Source organism: Excalfactoria chinensis, chromosome 14 (assembly GCF_039878825.1).
Source record: "Excalfactoria chinensis isolate bCotChi1 chromosome 14, bCotChi1.hap2, whole genome shotgun sequence".
NCBI lineage: Eukaryota > Metazoa > Chordata > Aves > Galliformes > Phasianidae > Excalfactoria > Excalfactoria chinensis.
In genome coordinates, this window is record NC_092838.1 from 2,416,569 (window position 1) to 2,434,584 (window position 18,016).

An 18,016-nucleotide genomic window follows, 5' to 3' on the forward strand; every position below is an offset into this window, starting at 1 on the left:
GCTCGCTCTGATCCAACCCCCCCCCCCCGCCCCGACCCCCACAGCCCTGCCCCGCTTTCCCCCTCATCAGCCCCCGCACCGGGCGCGGAGCCCCCCGGGTCCCCCCAGCCGCAAGGGGGCGCTAGTGCCGCGCGCCACGCGCCTCGCAGGCATCTCGCCGGCCACCCCGAGGTGACGAGGACCCCGCCAATCAACCGTCGGCTCGGGCTTCTGGCAGCCAATCGGCGCCGAGTCCCGAGGCCGAGGGGGCGGGGCCGCGCGTGGCCGCCGCCGTCCGTTGCGACGCGAGGCGAGAGCGGGCGGGGAGGGGGCGGGGCTTAAAGCGAAGGGGGCGGGGCGTCGTCGCGCGCGTGCGCAGCGTGAGGGCGGCGGGCGGCGCTGCCGTTGCGGTGGGCGGCCCCGCGGCGGCGGTTCGGGATGTCGGGCCGCCCGCTGGTGACGTAGCGCCGCTCGCGCCGCGGGAAGGGCTGCGCCAGAGCTCCGGGCCCGCCGCCGTTTGCTCTCCCCCGCTCCGCAGCCCGGCCCCGCGTTCCCTCCCCCCCCTCGCCATGGACACCGGCGCGGCGGCGGCGGCAGCGGGCAGGGCACGGCGCGGAGCCGGGGCCGCCGCCGCTGGGCATGTGCCAGGCCGGGCCGCCGCGTGAGCAGCGCCGGGAGCCGCAGCTTTGTCCGCCCGTCCCGCGGCAGCACGGAGCGTTTTTAAACCCCCCCCCCCTCAACCTCTCGCCGTTTCGTCCGTTGCTTCGCCGCCGCTCCCCGGGCGAGCCGTGAGTTGGGCCCCGGGACGGGAATGGCCGGGGGAGGGGCGGGCCGGGAGGGGGGGCGGGGGGTCACGCACCGGGAGCGGGGCCGTGGGGCGGGGGCTGCGGGCTGGGCCCGGCCTGGTGTGGACCTGGGGCTGGGAGAGCGGGCGGGAGGTGGTGGGGGGGGGTTGGAGCCGCTGTACCGGTGCTCGCCCTGACGTTGTTCCCCCGGTGCTCCCCCGGCAGGGCCATGAGCAGCAGCACCGCGGCCCGGAGCGGCGGGCGGCCCGGAGAGCGCTGAAGGAGCCGGGGGGGGCAGCGGGCGCACTATGGCCGGCAGCGGCTACACGGACCTGCGGGAGAAGCTGAAGTCTATGATGCCTTACCGGGACGGCTCCAAAGGGCCGCGGGAGCCCCCCGAGCCCCCCTATGAACGTAAGCGGCGGTACCACGAGGACTCCGGGTCGGAGCCCAGCGATTACGAGGAGCAGAAAGAGGAGGAAGAAGCTCGGAAAGTGAAAAGCGGCATTCGTCAGCTTCGCCTCTTCAGCGCCGAGGAGTGCGCCAAGATCGAAGCTCGCATCGACGACGTGGTGTCCAGGGCTGAGAAAGGGCTCTACAAAGAGCACACGGTGGATCGAGCCCCACTGCGGAACAAGTATTTCTTTGGGGAGGGTTACACCTACGGGTCTCAGCTGCAGAGGAGAGGCCCCGGGCAGGAGCGGCTGTACCCGCGTGGGGAGGTGGATGCCATCCCCGAGTGGGTGCACGACCTGGTGATCAGGAAGCTGGTGGAGCACCGGGTGATCCCCGAGGGCTTTGTGAACAGTGCCGTCATCAACGACTATCAGCCCGGGGGCTGCATTGTCTCCCACGTGGACCCCATCCATATCTTTGAGCGGCCCATCGTCTCCGTGTCGTTCTTCAGCGATTCGGCGCTCTGCTTCGGGTGTAAGTTCCAGTTCAAACCCATCCGGGTTTCGGAGCCCGTGTTGTTCCTGCCGGTGAAGAGAGGAAGCGTCACGGTGCTCAGGTAACTCGCTGCGTGCTGAGATGTGGTTGTGTAATGCTCCTTACAAGACCTGATGCACCCTGATGGCAGTTGGAGCTCATCTGCCTTCAGGCATGCGGGGTCTGGCTGCAGCAGGAGCGGTCAGGGCGCCCTGCTGTCACGGTGGATGGTGATGATGAGGGAGGGATGGGGGCTGTTCTCTCCTTGCAGGGGTTCAGATCTGAGCGCCGTCACTTGGGTTGGGCTTTCTCGCCGTTCCCGTAAACAGTGGAAATCCACATCGAGATACAAAATGGATCCCATGGCTGCGAGCTGGCTGAGGCAGAGCTCCTGCTTCTATTCTTAGCGTGGCCTTCCTGATGTGACCTTAAGCGTAGAGAGGTGCTCTGAGCGGCCTTATCCCAGTCTATCAACTGGGACAGACAGACCCTCACCTGCATGGGGGAGACCTGAGCGCAGACCCCTGCGGGACCATCCCTTGGAGGTGCAGCATAAACTGCACGGCAGCAATATGTGCAGCTTGCAGGCATGAGAAATGCCTTTACTCGTGTTCCTGCAAGCAGGGTAGGCGCAGTGGAGGTGAAATGACCTGCCCAAGGTCATGGAGCAAGCCATTAGTACAGCTGGGATTGGCACTGGGAAATGCCTGCGTCCTAATCCCTGCTGTCCACCCATGGGTGCACAGAGCCACAGGCAGCAGGGGGACGTCAGCATGGGCTGCCACGTGTGGCCCCACGAAGCCCAGAAGCCCCTTGGTCCCACGGAGGGCAGCTGGAAGCTGGGGCTTCCTGCCTTGCTGAGCACGAGTCCCTCCTGTCCTGAAGGTCAGAGTGCTCCGTGCCAGCAGTGGGATGGCAGACTGTGCCAGCAGTGCTCTGAGCAACCAGCGATACCTTTTATTTTGGGGGGGGGGGGGGACTGTTGAACATCCAGGCCAGCTTTTCAGGGCTCCCCGGTGGTAACCCAATCCTGCGCTTTGGCTTGTAAAGCGATCGCTGCAGGGTTCGGGAAGGAATTTTCCCCCCCACGTCCATACGGCGTCGTGCTGTTGACTGGTGCATCAATAATAAATGCTGCGAGCTCACATCACTTTTATCTGGGAAAAGCAGAGCAAACGTGAACTAATCCTCACCGTACCTCCTGCGCTGGGTAACTTCTGCAGATGAGTGAGGGATGAGAGAAGGCAGCAGGAGGACACCAGCAGGACGGGGGCTCTCCTGAAACAGGGACTTTGCTATGGTGCATGTGGCCGGGGCAGGGAGCTGCAGGAGAAGGGCAGAGGTCAGCGCTGGGAGGGAGCTGCAGGGCAGTGTCCTTTTACTGCAGGAGTGCTGCGTGCTCGGCAGCCTCTGATCCGCTGCGTGTGGGACAGAAGGAGAACTTTCTGCCTTGGTTTTCCTGCCAGCCACGTGAAATGCTGCGATGCCTTCCCCTGGAGAAGGCAGTGTTTTCAACGGGAGAGCTCCCAGTGTGAAGGAGGATTGGGATTCCTGCAGCACTGGCTGGGATGAGTTGGCAGTGTTTGCTCCAGGACAGGAGAATCACATTTTCTCATCATTTATTCCACTTCTCCTCCAGAACTGCTGGGAATAGAGGGCAGCTCAGGATTCCCAGAATGGGAGTGAGTTCCCTGCCAGGCCCTGTGTGTGTCACATGCAGGGTTAGTTGGAATGGCTGAAGCCGTGGTACTGAGCGAGCAAAGGTATTTTATATGCCAGAATTGGAAAGTTGGTGTCTGGGCAGCCCAGTGCTGGCTTTGCTGGCTTTATCCAGCAGTCTGATGTTGTGCTTTCCAGCAAATAATAGACTGTAAAATGGAGATTGTTTCGATTTCAGTGCGGCACTTAGCAGATACTTAGCACTCACTTAAGAGATGTTCTGCCAAAGGGATTCTTCTGTGATGATACTGTCCCGGCCAGATAGGAGTTGGTGGACCAGCAAACCTCCTCTGCTCCAACATGAGGTCTGAGAGCAGAGGGGAGATGTGCAGCACGGCAGGAGGACCCTGGGGATGCAGGGCTGTACCTCTGGATCCAGCTCTTGGTCACATTTTTAAGCCAATTCAAACTTGGCTTTTTCTCCTCCCAGCAAACAGTTGCTGAAGGCAGTTGCCCTGGAGATAGGGAAACGGCGCAGATAGAAACGGTGTGCTTGTAATGTCTGCTTCCAGCACTGCTGGGTCAGGGGCTGCTCCGTTTGTTACCGTGTGGATACCCTGGGGATCCAAAGAGAACTTCTGCCTTTCTCTTTGTCCCCACATCCCCATCCGTCTCTCCCCAGGTCATGCATGTCCCACTCAAAGATATGTGCAAAATCCTCATCCCATTTTGCAGAGGGGTTTCCCCATTTCCTGTCTCTCCCTGGGGGTAGGTGCAGGTTTGTTTCAGTAAGGCTTTGCCTGGCTGGTGTAACATGCCTCCTGGCACTGTGCACGCAGCACGTTGCTAGTTAAACTTTACAGTAAACCAAAGCATTTTGTCTAACAACGCTGCGGTGTTTGCAAATACTGAACCTCCTTCAGGCTGTGAAGTATTCTCTGACAGCACGTTAGGTTTTAAGAGTGTCCTTTTCGAAGAGTTTTGGAGGTGGAGCAGGGATTCTCATGGCTGTGCTGCATACCCATGGACAAAGGCTAAGCTGCCCCAGCCACTTTTGCTTTGCCATCGAGGTATTTTTTCCTCTGCTTGCATTCATAGCACTGATTTGCCCTCGTATGTTCCAGGAGAGGACCTTCCCAGGTCCCTTCTGCAGTGGCTGCAGGGTTTGTCCCTTTGCCACGCGTCATCCGGGCCAGGAGGAAATGGCAGCAGTGTGTTGCAGTGCTGTGGGGCTCACAGGGCCCAAGTCAGGCTGCAGTGCACCTCTGCCATCGGCTTGCTGAGGGTGGTTGCTCACTGGACTGTGATTATGAGGGGTTTTTTCCTGCTTTAAAAAAAAAAAAAGAACAGAACAACAAAAGAATTCAATAAGCATCAATCAATAGAAACAGTGTGGAGGAGATGGAAGAATTTGCACATCCGCCTGGGAAACGTGTGGTTCTGGAGAAGGGGAAGGGAGCTGGGGGGGATGCGGAGGCTCTGGGGTGAGCAGCTCCAGCCAGGCTGTACCCTGCAGCACACAGCAGGCCTCAACACCTGGAGAGCTGTTGTTGGGTTTCCATGTAGTGCATCTCAGTCCTGTGGTTGGAAGTGAAGCTGCAGTTAGCCAATGGAGTAAATTGCTCATGGTAATGTTTCCCCAGCTCTGAGCTTGTGCACAGACAGGCTTTCCTTCTGAAGGCGGCAATGCTCTGTGCACAGAGCGGGTCTGCTCCTTGCTGCACGCAGCAGCGCTGGGAGCATCGTGATGTTTGTCTCTCTTGTTGTCTAGAAGCATGCCTGGTGGCAGCTCTGCTCGGAGCCTCTGGGGGATAAACCTGCTTTCTTCCCAGCTGGAGGAACCTCTGCACGACTGCGTGGATTAGACATCTTTCCAGAAAAGTCTGAGCCCTCAGCAAAGGCCTTTGGTGCCTCAGCTTTGCTCAGAGCAAGCCCTGCGTGTGCTGGTGGTGATGAGGCAGGGATCTGTTCCAGCCCTGCTCCAGCTGGTTGGTGCCGCATCGATGCTTTGTGGCAGCAGCATTTCCAAACCACAGGTGAAGCCTGAGCTCAGTAACTGCTCTGGCCTGGCTGTATCCAGCCCTGGAAGTATTTCTCTAGGGATCTTACAGAGCTTCAGGGCTTGTTTTCTGCTGATGTTTATGCAAAAAGAATCTCTGCTTCTATCTCCATATGAATCAGTAATGTGGCTTCGCATTAACTCTTCTGGACTGAAAAAGATGTGGGGAGGAGGTGTGGATGTGTATGATCCAGGAGATTAGTTGGGGTGTTAGTTGGGCCTGTGGGTGGCGTCTGCACCTCCCCTCATTCATCTGAACGGTGCTCTGGGCTGCACACGTCATGCTCAGGTGTTCTCCTAAGTGTTGTTGTGGGCAACAATTTAGGACTGTCTTTCTTGGATCATTCCTTCCCCTGCGCCTTGACTTTGTTCTTCAAGCAAGAGCAGAAATCCCTGTGCACACCCTTGATAATCATTATGGGGGTTTTGTTGCAGTTTGTCCCATCACCTCTTGCTCTTGGCTGTTATTGGGATGTGGTGAGGCCAGGAATGGCCGAGAAAGTTCTGCTGGCACCATCAGGGCAACTGTGACCCAACCACATAACCTCGTTCTGTTTCTCTGCTCAGTGCTCATGCAGACCCCTCTGCAGGAGGGACATGCAGAGACTCTCCCCATGCTTGGCAAGGTGCAGGCTGAGTTCCCCCCACCAGCGTGGCATTGAGGCTGACTGACAGTCCCCCTTAAGGCCTGAAGCAATAGGACTGCTGCTTTGGGACCATAAGCTCTTCTTAACACCGCTTTGGAAGCGAACTGAGAGCCAGTTCCTGTATGGGGATAACTTTGGGAGGCTGAGCTGACATCTTGCAATGGAGAGCACAGGTTTCGAAGCAGACATGCTCCTGATGTTTGCAGAGGATGCGATGAGCTGAATATTAACGTGGATGATATTAATGGGTTCGCTGGAGCTTGACGCAGAGATTCCTGGAATATAATAGAGCATTATTAGAAGCCCCTCTGCATTGCACTGTGTTGCTCTGCAGCCCCCTTGGAGGGGCAGGGGATGGCCGGCAGCCCCTCTTCTGGTGGATCCATCTTAGGTCTGAGCTGTCTTCTAAAAGCAATGAACCTCTCTTTGAGCAAGAGGTGAGTGTTTCTACATGAGTGGGTGAGTTACGAACCAGATAAAGGGAACCTGCTCCTATTCTGCTCCTCTGTGTGTGCGCATGATGTCTTCTCCGCAGTGGGCATCCCCAGTGTGCCATGGGCTGTGGGGGTGAGGGCTGTCAGTGGGGAGCAGCAGCAGCCTCTCAACAGAAGGAGCAGTGAGAGGAAGTGCGGAACGCAGAGCTTGGGCTGTGCAAACCCACATGAAACAGCTTCCAACCTTCACGTGGTGCTGGGAGCACAGCTCTGCCCCTGGGAAGTACAGTGAGATTTGGAGATGCGGCAGTTCCTGCATTGGGTTCACCCAGGGCAAGTTATGCTGGCGTTCAGCGCTCCTTCACCCCGAGGCCTTCCTGTCCTCGTCAGCCATTTCAGGAGGCGTTTCACTTCTCCTTCCCATGCCGGACTGGAGGAGGCTGCTGTGCGCAGCAGCAGGCAGAGGGCAGCCCACCCCTCGTTAGCACCTGTAATGATGGCGAGGCGGGTGAGTGTCAAAGCCGCCCTCAAAGACACTCCAGCAGCAGCTGCTTTCCAGTGCCTGTGGTTCCATGTTGTGTCCGGGTGCTCTGCGTGTCTTGGTGATGACGGACGGCTTTATCTCAGGACGTGTTTGAGATGCTTGAGAGCAATGCGTTGATTTTGTATTCTGTTGCACGCCGATCTCTTGATGAAGCTTTCGTAAACGAATGGGCTGAATTGACACTCCATAAACTCATTTTCAACATGACTTATTTCATCATGTTGCGGCAGGTGGCGGTTTCCTCTGGTGCGCGCTAAGAAAAGATTAAATCAACAATAATAATAATGAAAAAGAAAAAGGCCCGACTGTTGCCGCGCTCGTTCTGTTAACGTAGCTGCTGTGTGCCTGGGGAATGGTGTGGTGTGTGGAGGAGGAATCTGAGGGGGAAGCTGGGAAATGGCTGGCCAAAGCGAGCTGCTGAGCCTGGCAACCGCTTTCCCCTCCTGCCCGTCATCTTTCTCACCACGGCTCTTTGTTTTTGTTGTCAGTGGATACGCAGCCGACGAAATTACACACTGTATTCGACCACAGGACATCAAGGAGAGAAGAGCTGTCATCATCCTTCGAAAGTAAGTGTTGAAGCCTTCTGGACAGTGAGGCAACCTTGGATGCGGTGGTGTGATTTTTACAGTGCTCTGAAAGGAATGCTTTAAAAGATGCCTTGCTCGTTAACGTGCTGAGCTGACCTTAAATCTCTGCTAGATCTCACTCTGATGCTCATTTGTGCCTTGCCGTACCCATCACTTGGTCAGTGGAAATAGATGGAACTTGTTATTGCAGAGTTAATCGCTTCTTGGCTCTGTGCAGCAGTACTTTGTTGTTGTACCTGGGTTTGCCGGTGCTGTTGGTGTCCAATCACTCGGCTTTCATTGCCTGCCTAACCCCAAGCAGCTGGAGTTTCAGGCTCTTGCTTTGGGCTGCATGTTCAGCTGTCTGATTGTATGATACCCACGTACCTGAGTCACCTGGACAGTCCTTTGAAGCTGGTGCTTATGATGAAGAATCTTCTTTAAAGCAGACTACTTTCTCGGTAGCGTACCTTTCATTTCCTGGGGAGGGGGAAGAAGGTGCTGGCTTTGAAGGGAAATGAATGCTGTGAATTTAGCAGTCGGTTTACAGACCTCGTCCTTTGAGAGTGGTGTTGGGAAGCCGAGCTCTATGAGTTGCATCTCATGCTCCCTGTTTTAGAAGATGTGCTGTCTTGGTCAGCTGATGTGATTTCATCAGTTGATTTGATGTAAACCCAGAATAAACCATGGGCATGGCGGCAGGGCTGCAGCTGTGGCTCAGGCTGGCACAAGGCTAACAGAAAGGCAGTCTAGATTCAGAGTTGTGGAACTTCTGGGCAGCCTGTCTGGTTCCAAAACAAGTCTGGTGACATTGTGAAGATAAGGCACAAAGCCAGCAGTGGAGCTGGACATCTGGATAGAGAGACCCATGAAATGAAGGCAGGGAAAACAGCAGCCCTGAGGCGTTAGCACAGCACAATCAGAATGGACCCAGGGAAGCAGGACAAGATACGGCAGGTGACAGAGTAGGATGGAAGATGGATTGGAACCAAACCCTCTGATTGCTGCTTATTGCCAAAAGCAGGGTAAGGGGAGATAGCTAACAGCAAAAAGGCTGTTACAATCAAGTTGTTGGTTTCTACAGCCAGTGAGAAGCAGTGAGTGCTAATGAGCCCCAGTGAAAAGCATCTCCAGATCCCATAGCAGGAAAGGCCTGAACTTAGGTGCTCTGGAACAGAGAAGCTGCCTTTCCCAAGCTGTGGAGCAGTTACTCGGATAAGACAGCGCTGGCTAGGCAAACTAAAGCTGCCAAAGTAGTGCAGGTGTATAATGTGCCTGTTCAAAGCAGTTCTACTTCTTGCATTCATCAGCCTCTGTAAACTAAGGGTGTTAGTCTGTCTGCCCTCAAAGTGCAGCTGGGCATGTAGCAAACCAAGGCTGCTGCCTGGCTGACCCGGGCAGCATTGCTGAACAGATGAGGCCTGTTAGCACCCAGCAGAGCCATGCTGGCTGTGTTGGCTCAGCCATCCTTCTGCATCAGTGTGTCCTTCTGGCTTCCCTAGAGGAGCCTGAATTTCTTTGTGTCAGAGCAAGAGTGTCTCTGCCCGGTCATACACAGACAGCCATGGGCTGGCTGGACCAGCAGGCTGAATGCAACAACAGGATTCTGAGAAAAGTGGGAATTCTCTGGTCATTATTTTTGTCTAATCTCCATAGAGCTTAACAGTCCTGGTGGATGAGTGGCAATTGCCTGTTTGCCATGGGGTGCACTCTGACTGTTGCCAAATAGAGCTTATTAATTGTCGCTTATCCGTTGTGACGGGGACTGTCTCCTTGGCTGGCCCTGGGTGCAGGCATGCACGCACAGCAGGGCTGCAGTGACCTTTGTCTGCGCCTGCATCCCGGGAGCATCTCTTGCTGCCATTCCCCAGCCCCAGATCATGCGACTGGTGCAGTCTGAAATAGCAAGTTATGCAACCAGGAAAACAGCCGCTTCCGCAAGCAGCCTGCGTGCACACGAGGCTGGGGAGCAGCCTGTGACCTCGTAAAACTCATCTTTTGTGGTGAGAATGAGCCCGGAGCTTTCCAGAAGAATCGGGCACCCTGCGGTTGTGTCACAGCAGCATAAACTTTGCTCCTTGCAGGAGCTGTGAATAAGCTGGCAGAGGCTGCTGGGCCCCAGACTCTGGAGTCTGGATCTGTTGCCTCTGCTCTGGGCACGTGGTTCTGGAGGCTGTTCTTCTGTCACTGCCAGCAAAAACCGAGCTGGAGAAGTGGCTGGGTTTTTCAGGATGCTTGAGAGCAGCGTGGTTACCAAGTAGGTCAGCAGCACTTCAGAGCTGCTGCGTGGTGGTATTTGCAGTGCTCCCTGCGTGTCGGAGCACGGGGCTGCAGGGAGCCAGCAAAGTTTGGAAGCTTTGTGCATGGGGAAGGAATGATGTGCTGGATTTCAGGAGATGCTCACAGAAGTCGCGTGGAGGGTGGGGGTAGAAATGAGACCTATTCAGGTGGGTCTTGAAAGTCATTTTAGACATCTGACACAGCCGCATTTAGGCAGTTCTTCATAGGCCGTTACACAGGGGAGTTATTTTATTTAACTTGAGCTTTGGTAGGTAATTTACTTTCATTTTTAGCATGGTTCTTGCTTGTATCCATTCCTGTAGCATAGATCTGTGTTGCTCTGTGGCTGATATCCTCTTGCCTTGCAATGTATCTGCTGTGATTTTTTTATTATTATTATTTTAATGGCAATCGTGTAGTCATCGTATTTCAGAGGTAATTAAATCACCTAACTTGTCTAGGGCCAGATCAGCAATGCCTTTGTTATTCTAGCTGCACTGGGTCCAGTCCTGCAGCTGAGAACAGCTCAGGTCGATGGCTTTGCAGCCTGGCCAGCTGCCTGTGGGAGTTTTCCTCATTTCTGGCATACCCACCTTCATTTTTGCCATCCTGGCATCACACTGGTTAACTGGAGAGGCTTACCCTGGAGGCACAGAGGAAGCTTGGCAGTTGAACTTGCTTCATAACAGGAGTTTAGGTTGGAATTATCTTGCTTCAAAAGCTCAAGTTAAGCGCTGAGGGACAAGTAGTGATTCTTCCCTTTCTTTTACCCGGACCCTTCTGGTATTCAGCCCTGACCCTGTGGAGGCAGACAGGCTGCAGGAACAACACTAGGATGCCCCTTGTTTTTTTTTAACCCAGGAAGTGACTTGGAGCCTCTTGAAATTGACACCATGGGGCACCAGCGCCTCCTTTTACTGTGTTTTGCTCATTCTTAGGCTTCAATTTGTGTTTCGAAATAGACTTTAAAGTTTTTGTAGATTGAGCCTGGTAATTACGCTGTGCTGGGAGGTGGTGATAGCACCACGCTAAGGCACTGCACTGTCAAGCTTTCATTTGTGCTGCACGGCCTTTGCTTGGCCATTGCCTCTCTCCATACATGCATAGAAAGTTGCTGGCTGCAGCCATGCCTGGGCCAGCAGCAGTGGCAGCTTTATTCCAGCGTGAGCTGGGCCCTGCTGTGCTGCTGGAGGGCTGGTGATGTGGCTGTGGTGTGGCTGCTGGGTACTAAATCTTGTGACTCGCACTCTGACTCCTGCCTTAAACCTCTTAGTCAAGCTGAGAAATGCCTGACCCCATGAGATCTCAGAGACAGTGAGGAATTTCCAGATAGAAGGAGTTATGACTGGTGTAGGTGATGATGGATTTCACAGTGCGTCTCCCAGGTGGTTTAACTGGAGTTGCAAGTTACTGAAGAGTCACTGTGATTTCATAGGATGTCGCAGGTGCTTGAACACCTCCGCTCAATATCCTGTCACTGTGATTGCAGTCAGCCCAGCACCTTTCCTGTCCTCCCACGTTCACCTTGTGGCCATGCTGACCTCTAAGCCTTCCTCTTTAGAAGCCTCCTTCTTTAGAAGGCAGTAAAGGTTAAAAGCTGAAGCTTCAAGTAGGAAGAAGCTGTAGCTTGTTCTGCTGTTAGATGTAACAGTCCTGACCCTCTTTCAGAGCTGTGTGCCTGGGACTGAGGGTTCTACTTCAGTGCATCTGGGACAAACGCCTGTTGCAGCCTGCTGTAGCAATTCAGTTGAAATGCTTTGCAAATTCTCTTTTTCCATATTTGCAGAACAAGACTGGATGCCCCTCGATTGGAAACAAAATCGTTGAGTAGCTCTGTGTTGCCACCAGGTTACACCTCTGACCGCCTGTCGGGAAGCAACAGGGACCAGATCTTGAAACCAAAGCGGTCCCATCGCAAAGCAGATCCCGATGCTGCTCACAGGTGGGTTGATCTTGGCTTGGGGTGAGGTTTTGGGTGTTACCTTTGGGTCAGTGAACGTCTGAGGTTCCTGGTCTCTGACAAGAGAGGTTACGCAGCACTCTTACAGCATCCTGGTTTGCAGCTCTTTGCCAGGAGCTGGGAAACACCTCCCAGGTGTGTTGTGTGGTGTACGGATCTGTGTTATCAGTGAGGTTCTGTATACGTTCCTCCTAGGCTTGTGGAGACTTAAGCTCTGGCTGTAAGCAGCTTACATTGTTTATCCTGTGAGTGGCATAATGAAGAAGCAATAGATTTGGCTGCCTCTTGATAATGCAGTCATTCAGAACAATAGTTTCCCTGCAGCTAATTGTTTTTGACCTCTATTGCCAAGCAACCTATGCAGGTGTGTTGAAGTCTATTATGAAAGCAGGCTTTGAGGTTTTGTGAACTGGGAAGGGTGAAGGTCTCCTTGGGAAGCTGCATAAAACCACTTTGCTTTCAGGGCTGTTTGTATATGTGTTTGTGTGTATGTGTGTAAGCAAACTGTGGTTGTGTTAAGCCTGACCTACAAGAGAGCTCCTTGCTGAAGCTTCAGACAGCTTGAGCTCTGCAGCAAGGCTTTCCTTAAACATCACCTTGCTCTCTGTGAATGCACTGACAGCCAGTCTGCCATGCAGGATTTCTGGTATTCTCTAATTCTAAAGCTCCTCAAGGATTGAGGGGGCATTCTCTGCACATCATGTAAAACCAAAAGGCTGGCATGGTCTTGGGGCTCGGCTGTTGTGAAGTCTCAGCCCATGTTTCAACCTGTCCTGGTGAAGGAGAAGGGTGGAGATGGTTTGTTTATGAGTATTGTTCATTCATCAGTACTCAGGATGACTGGGCGCGTAGATCACAAAGAGAAGTGAGGCTGCAAATAAAATCTTACCTCTGAGCATGCAGCGCTCCAGTGTGTGATTAAAGGGGTGGTCATGCAGGGCAAAGTCTGCAGATCCCTGAGAGCTGATGTGAAGGCGGAGATGCACCGTATTGGGATGCAAGCTCAGTACATTCCCCTGCAGTGGCTGGTATCTAAAGACTCTGAAAGGCCTAAAAGACTCAGTGTGTTGCAGGTAAATAGTACAGATAGCACATCTGTCAGAGGAACTCAGTAGTTGCCACCTGGGATAAATCTGAGTGGTCTGTGCCATGAATCCTGGCAGCACGATCATACTTGCAAACTGAACTGATTGCAGGTGAGAACAGAGGCAGCTTTACTTAAATACTAGTTGTACTGTGGTAACGTTTGAGAGAACTAGCAAGGGGACAAAGGAGCTCAGAGCTGTGGTTTAATCCTGCACTATAAGTATCCTAGCAGCTTAGCACAGAGCTGAGCACGTTTTTGAGCTCCTCCATAGGAGGCAGACCCCTCTGCCCAAGGAATGCTTGTTGGTACCACAAGCTGCGCTTCAGGAGGGATGATCAGGCTGTTTAGAGGTGTCCCTGGCAGAGATAAAGACTCATCACATGAAGGCTAAGGACTCGCACTTGTAAAAGCAAAGTTCTCAGCTATTTCATGGGACGTGCAGCTTGGCGATGTGCTTCTGCTCTGTTGAGAGCTGTGTGCTTAGTACTGGGAGAGCAGTGTGGAAAAAGTCACTCATATGCTCAAAGTATGCAAAAATCCAGATGGTGTCCGCACACAGAGCGCTTCAATCCTGCTGTGGATGTGTTCTCACTCCCTCTTTCTTTCTTTCTTTCTTTCTCCGTAGGCCACGGATTCTAGAAATGGATAAAGAGGAGAACAGGCGCTCAGTCCTCTTACCAAAACATAGGAGACGGAGCAACTTCAGCTCTGAGAACTATTGGCGAAGGTCTTACGAGTACACAGAGGACTGTGACGAGGAGGAGGAGGACGGCAGCCCAGCCAGGAAAGTTAAAATGAGGCGACACTGAGGAATGCATTTTCCAGGCTCGTGGAGCTGATGAGATTGGCCTTTAGTCTGTGAAAACTTTCTCCTCCCTCTGGCTGTTTTCCATTTAGCTTCAGTTTTGGTTTTTCCTTTCAGGCTGAAGAGTAAACAGGAAGGATCTAGCGATTTGTTTTTATGAATGGAGGAATGCTGAGACATATGTAAGGATGGAACATGTCCAGTACACGCAGTGTTCCGAGTCGTGGGTCAAGTGGGCATCTCTACCATAGGAAGCAGATAACGTTATGCCAGGCTGTCTGTTGGGATTTCTTTGAAAACACCAAAAAGTTTCACTGTTTCGTTGTGCGAGATTCGAGAGTTGTGTTTTGGTTTTGTTGATTTCTTTTTTTTTTTTTTTTCTGCTTTAACTTTCTTCTTTTCCAGATGTTCTAAATATGATGTTGTTAGACCCTGGGAGCTGTAATTCTCTGTGGTGGCCTCGTATTCCTTGCTTCACCAAAGGGCTCCTTGGTCTGCTCATACCTAGTTGTTGTTGGGTTGTGTTTTAAGGCCGTGTCCTGCAGTAACTGGAAGTTTGAAGCCTTGCAGACTCCTTTTGCTGCATTGATTACAAAGGGTTTAGGACGTTTGTGTTGCACTTTAGTACCAGTTTTAAATGCCATAGATTTCCTTTCCAAGTCCCTTTTCCCAAGCCAGTTAGGGCTCACAGCTTTGTGTCCCTCTGCTGCCCTCTCCAAGAAGAATGTACTTAAGCTCTGGTTTCTCAGTGCTATTCTGACCAGTGATCAGTTTTGACTGAGGATGGACCCATGGCTGGCTTCACTGCTGTTGGTCCAGTGCTGACCTGAGGTCTGTATTGGAGCCCGGGAGCTGCAGAGCAAGTGACTGCATTGAGTACGTGCTGCTTTCCAGAGCTAGAGACAGCAGAGTGGGAGGGAGGCAGTGCTGGGGGGTGCTTGCCTTGGAGACCCCCTGAGAAGGTTCGGGATGCTGCTGGGTTTGGAGGAGCTCAGTTTGGGCCCACAGGATGTTTGTCAGCTATCACTGCAGCCGTTGTCTGATGCCCTCCTGTTTCTGTGCATGTTCAGGGGTAGGGATTCCGCTTTCCCCAGGACGTGCTGAGAGGTGTGAGACGTTTCACCCTGTGGAGGTAACATTAGAAGTCTGCCTTCTTCCAAGTCTTTCCCCACCGCTTTGTGTTTGCCCTGTCTGAAATCTGTGTTTTGCAGGTTTGGGGCCCAACACCATATTTAGAACCCTACTTGTAAGGAACGTTCTCCAATTGATCCTTTGAACCCAAGTGTTGGCAGTTGTAAGGAGTAGCCTTTTAATTTGTCCTTCCTCAGATGGTGGTTTTTCTTAGTGCTGTGTCCCCCCCACACACACACTCTTCACGATCTGCACGCTTGGCAATAAAGAGATGTAATATATTTTGAAACCCGTTTGCTGCTGTCTCGAGGAGCTACTGGTCAAAAAACAGGCGCTGTTCCTTAGTGATCAAGCATGTTTGCTGACATCTGGGTCTCGCTGTCCTTTTCCTTCCCTGCTGACTTCTGCAGCTCCCACCACTCGTCTGTCCTTGGGCTCACTGCTGAGGCTGGATCTAGCGGTCACTTTAGTGCAGAGGAAATTACTGTCACCTTCAGCACAGCACTGAGCTGGTGGTTGTTCTGTAGGTGAGGCTCCTCCTGCCTGTCTGATTCTCTTGATCTGATTGCTTTCCTGGTGAGAGGCTTTTGTTGGCTCGGTGTGGAGCTTTGAGAGTAGCCTCATGGCCTTTGAAGGCACTTACCTGTCTTGTCTGCCCAGAGATCTGGAAGTTCATGCATCTGGGACTTCTGAAAGGCCATTTTCAGTCCGCACTCGGCACCTGAAGCATCATTCCTCCCACTCCTACCTTGCAGCTGAGAATCCAGGCCCTCTCTTGGCTACAAACCCTGTTTTGGAAAGCTTGGCATTCCCTAACAGCAAAACAGCATGCAGGGAGCAGCGATCTCTTCTCCTCCTTATGGCTGGTGTCTGCAAACATCTCTGGCAAGCTAGAAACCTTCTAGTGGGATGCCGGGGATGCTGGATTTGCTCTGGAAGTGCCCCATTCCCTCCAAGGGCATTAGGCTGTGCTGCTTTGTACTGCTGGCTGGCAGGGCAGAGCCCCCTGTACTCCCTTGCTGGAGGTCTCTGCTCTGCGCTGCCTGCTCTCCCTCTCTCCCAGTTTTATGCCTACCTCTGCAATATGGATACTGTACTCTGGTGTCTCAACTCACAGTGAAGGCAGCCTGCCTTCCCAGGGCTGCTCCCTGAAGCAGCAGGAGCACTGTGACTCCCATGGGACAAGATAATTTCCACTAAAGGCTGAACAAAGCGTCCCGAGGTCTTTCCTCTTAGCCTGGTACCGTCACCTCATCCCGGTCCTCATGCAGTCTATACGTGTGCAAGCATCCTGCTTGTCCCATTGGGTTTTGTATTTCCTGCATGCCACCTCTGGGAGCTCTGCCCTCCTTTCCCCCATCCCAGGTCTGTGCTGTGGGTCTGAGCTGGCAGCCATTGCTGGAGCTGCTCTCCTGCCACCCTCTGCTTCGTTTCGCTTTTAGTTTTCAAGCTGACTTGCTTGGGGCTTGACACCAAGGCAAAAGTGGGACACAACCCATCTGACCTATACGATCTCTTGGGCGTGCAGGCAGGCCATCTCCCCCACTTGTACAGACATTTTATATACACACGGATGTATATGTGTAGATACATGGTTGTTGTTTTTTTTTAACTCTTTTGCACTGAACAACATTGGGGTGAAACCTTGATTCGAAACAAGAAGACACATTTTTTCACGTGGATCCAGATGTCTAGATCCCTTACTGTGACCTGATTGGTAAAGCTGTGGCTCAAAACACTGCTGATGCCCATACCTGTTCTCTGTTGTGGCTGTGTGAAGGCTGCAGTCAGACCAGAGGTGTGAGTCTGTTGTGGAGATGGGCTCACATTCAGGCCTGACCAGGTCGGCTTCTTTGTCTTCATATAGTTCAGCAATGCAGTCCCATTTCCATCCACTTGCTGTGTGCTGTGTAACCCGCTCACCCATCCCGGGGCGTAAGGCTGTGTACAATGTGATGACCCAACGAGCACTCGGACCCACAGCCCAGACCAAGAGAACTGTCTTTCTTAAGGAGGGGGGGGGAGAGGTAGGTGGACGTTGTTCCTGCTTTTCTTCAAAGGGAGGAATTTGGGTTTGCTACCCTTAGCTGCGTGTTGAGAAGACTCTGCAAGCCAACCAAGGCTCTCGTGTTGGTTGTGTAGGCTCCACTCATCCTCTGGAAGAAAACCCAGGGCTGTTTGCCAGCAGTGAGAGCTGAGCTGGCCCAGGGAGGGGTTGTCAGCCCTGCGAGCAGCTCCCAGCCCGCTGCAGGCTGCCAGCTGTGATTTCCACCTCCCTGCAGTGTGCATGCAGCCGGGGAGCCCCAGTTTGCACATCCAGCCCTGAGCTCAGGGCTGGGACACCAGCAGCCACTCATGTTGGCTTCAGAGATGTCCCAACTCAACCCCATGGCTGGGAATGGACTGGAGGGGGGCTCGGAGTGTGGCCGTGGGGTCCGGGCCCCCATCTGGTGGCAAAGTGTCTTTTGTCTGCCAACCACCTTTACCTGGCGAGGAGGAGAAATGCTGAGCCGAGAAGTGCATCTCTGCTCCTTCCCCCTGCTCACACTTCAACAAATTCTAGCTGACTTTAATTTTTATTTTATAAGATTCTAATTTTTCCTTTTTTGTTACAAATAATAATTAAAAAAAAAAAATAAAAAAAGTACAAAAAAGAAAGTGGCAATATTTTTTTCTGTAAGCTTTTCCTAGGAAAAAAACAAAGCGTGGTTTGTAACAAAGTTGTACAGTTCCGAAGTTTGAGATACGAGAAGCACCGTGTGAAACGCTGTAAATGGGGCAGAGATTATTTTATGTACAGTCCGACGCAGGGGGATACTTTTAATTCCGGTTGATTCTTAGGAAGAATTTTGGTTCTTTCACTTGTCAGGGTTTGGAATTTCATGGTTTCGTTATTATTATTATTATATATATTTTTTTTCTTGTATAGATTGCTGCATTAATTGAATAAAAGCGGAAAGCATCGCCGTGCCTGCCTGTGGTGGGGCTGGGATCGCTGTGGGAGAGGGGGGAGCTGCCATAGGAACCAGGATGAGGCTGCAGCTCCTGCCGGCTGCTCTGCCTCGCTTCCCCACGGTGAAATACCCCCGTCCTCCCTCCACGCTTTGCTCCTCACTGGGTCCCAGCCGGGCTCTGCCCTTCACCTTC

The 18,016-nt window shown here is 53.0% G+C and overlaps 1 protein-coding gene across 1 annotated transcript; it reads left to right on the forward strand.

The window, feature by feature from the left end:
* The first annotated feature begins 629 nt into the window (after positions 1 to 629).
* On the forward strand, positions 630 to 17,833 carry ALKBH5 (alkB homolog 5, RNA demethylase). The gene is made up of 5 exons (XM_072349224.1): positions 630 to 767; positions 990 to 1,776; positions 7,526 to 7,606; positions 11,673 to 11,828; positions 13,559 to 17,833. Exons 2-5 carry the CDS (start codon positions 1,073 to 1,075, stop codon positions 13,740 to 13,742), a joined length of 1,125 nt encoding a protein of 374 aa, XP_072205325.1. The 5' UTR covers positions 630 to 767; positions 990 to 1,072; the 3' UTR covers positions 13,743 to 17,833.
* The last annotated feature ends 183 nt before the right edge of the window (positions 17,834 to 18,016 follow it).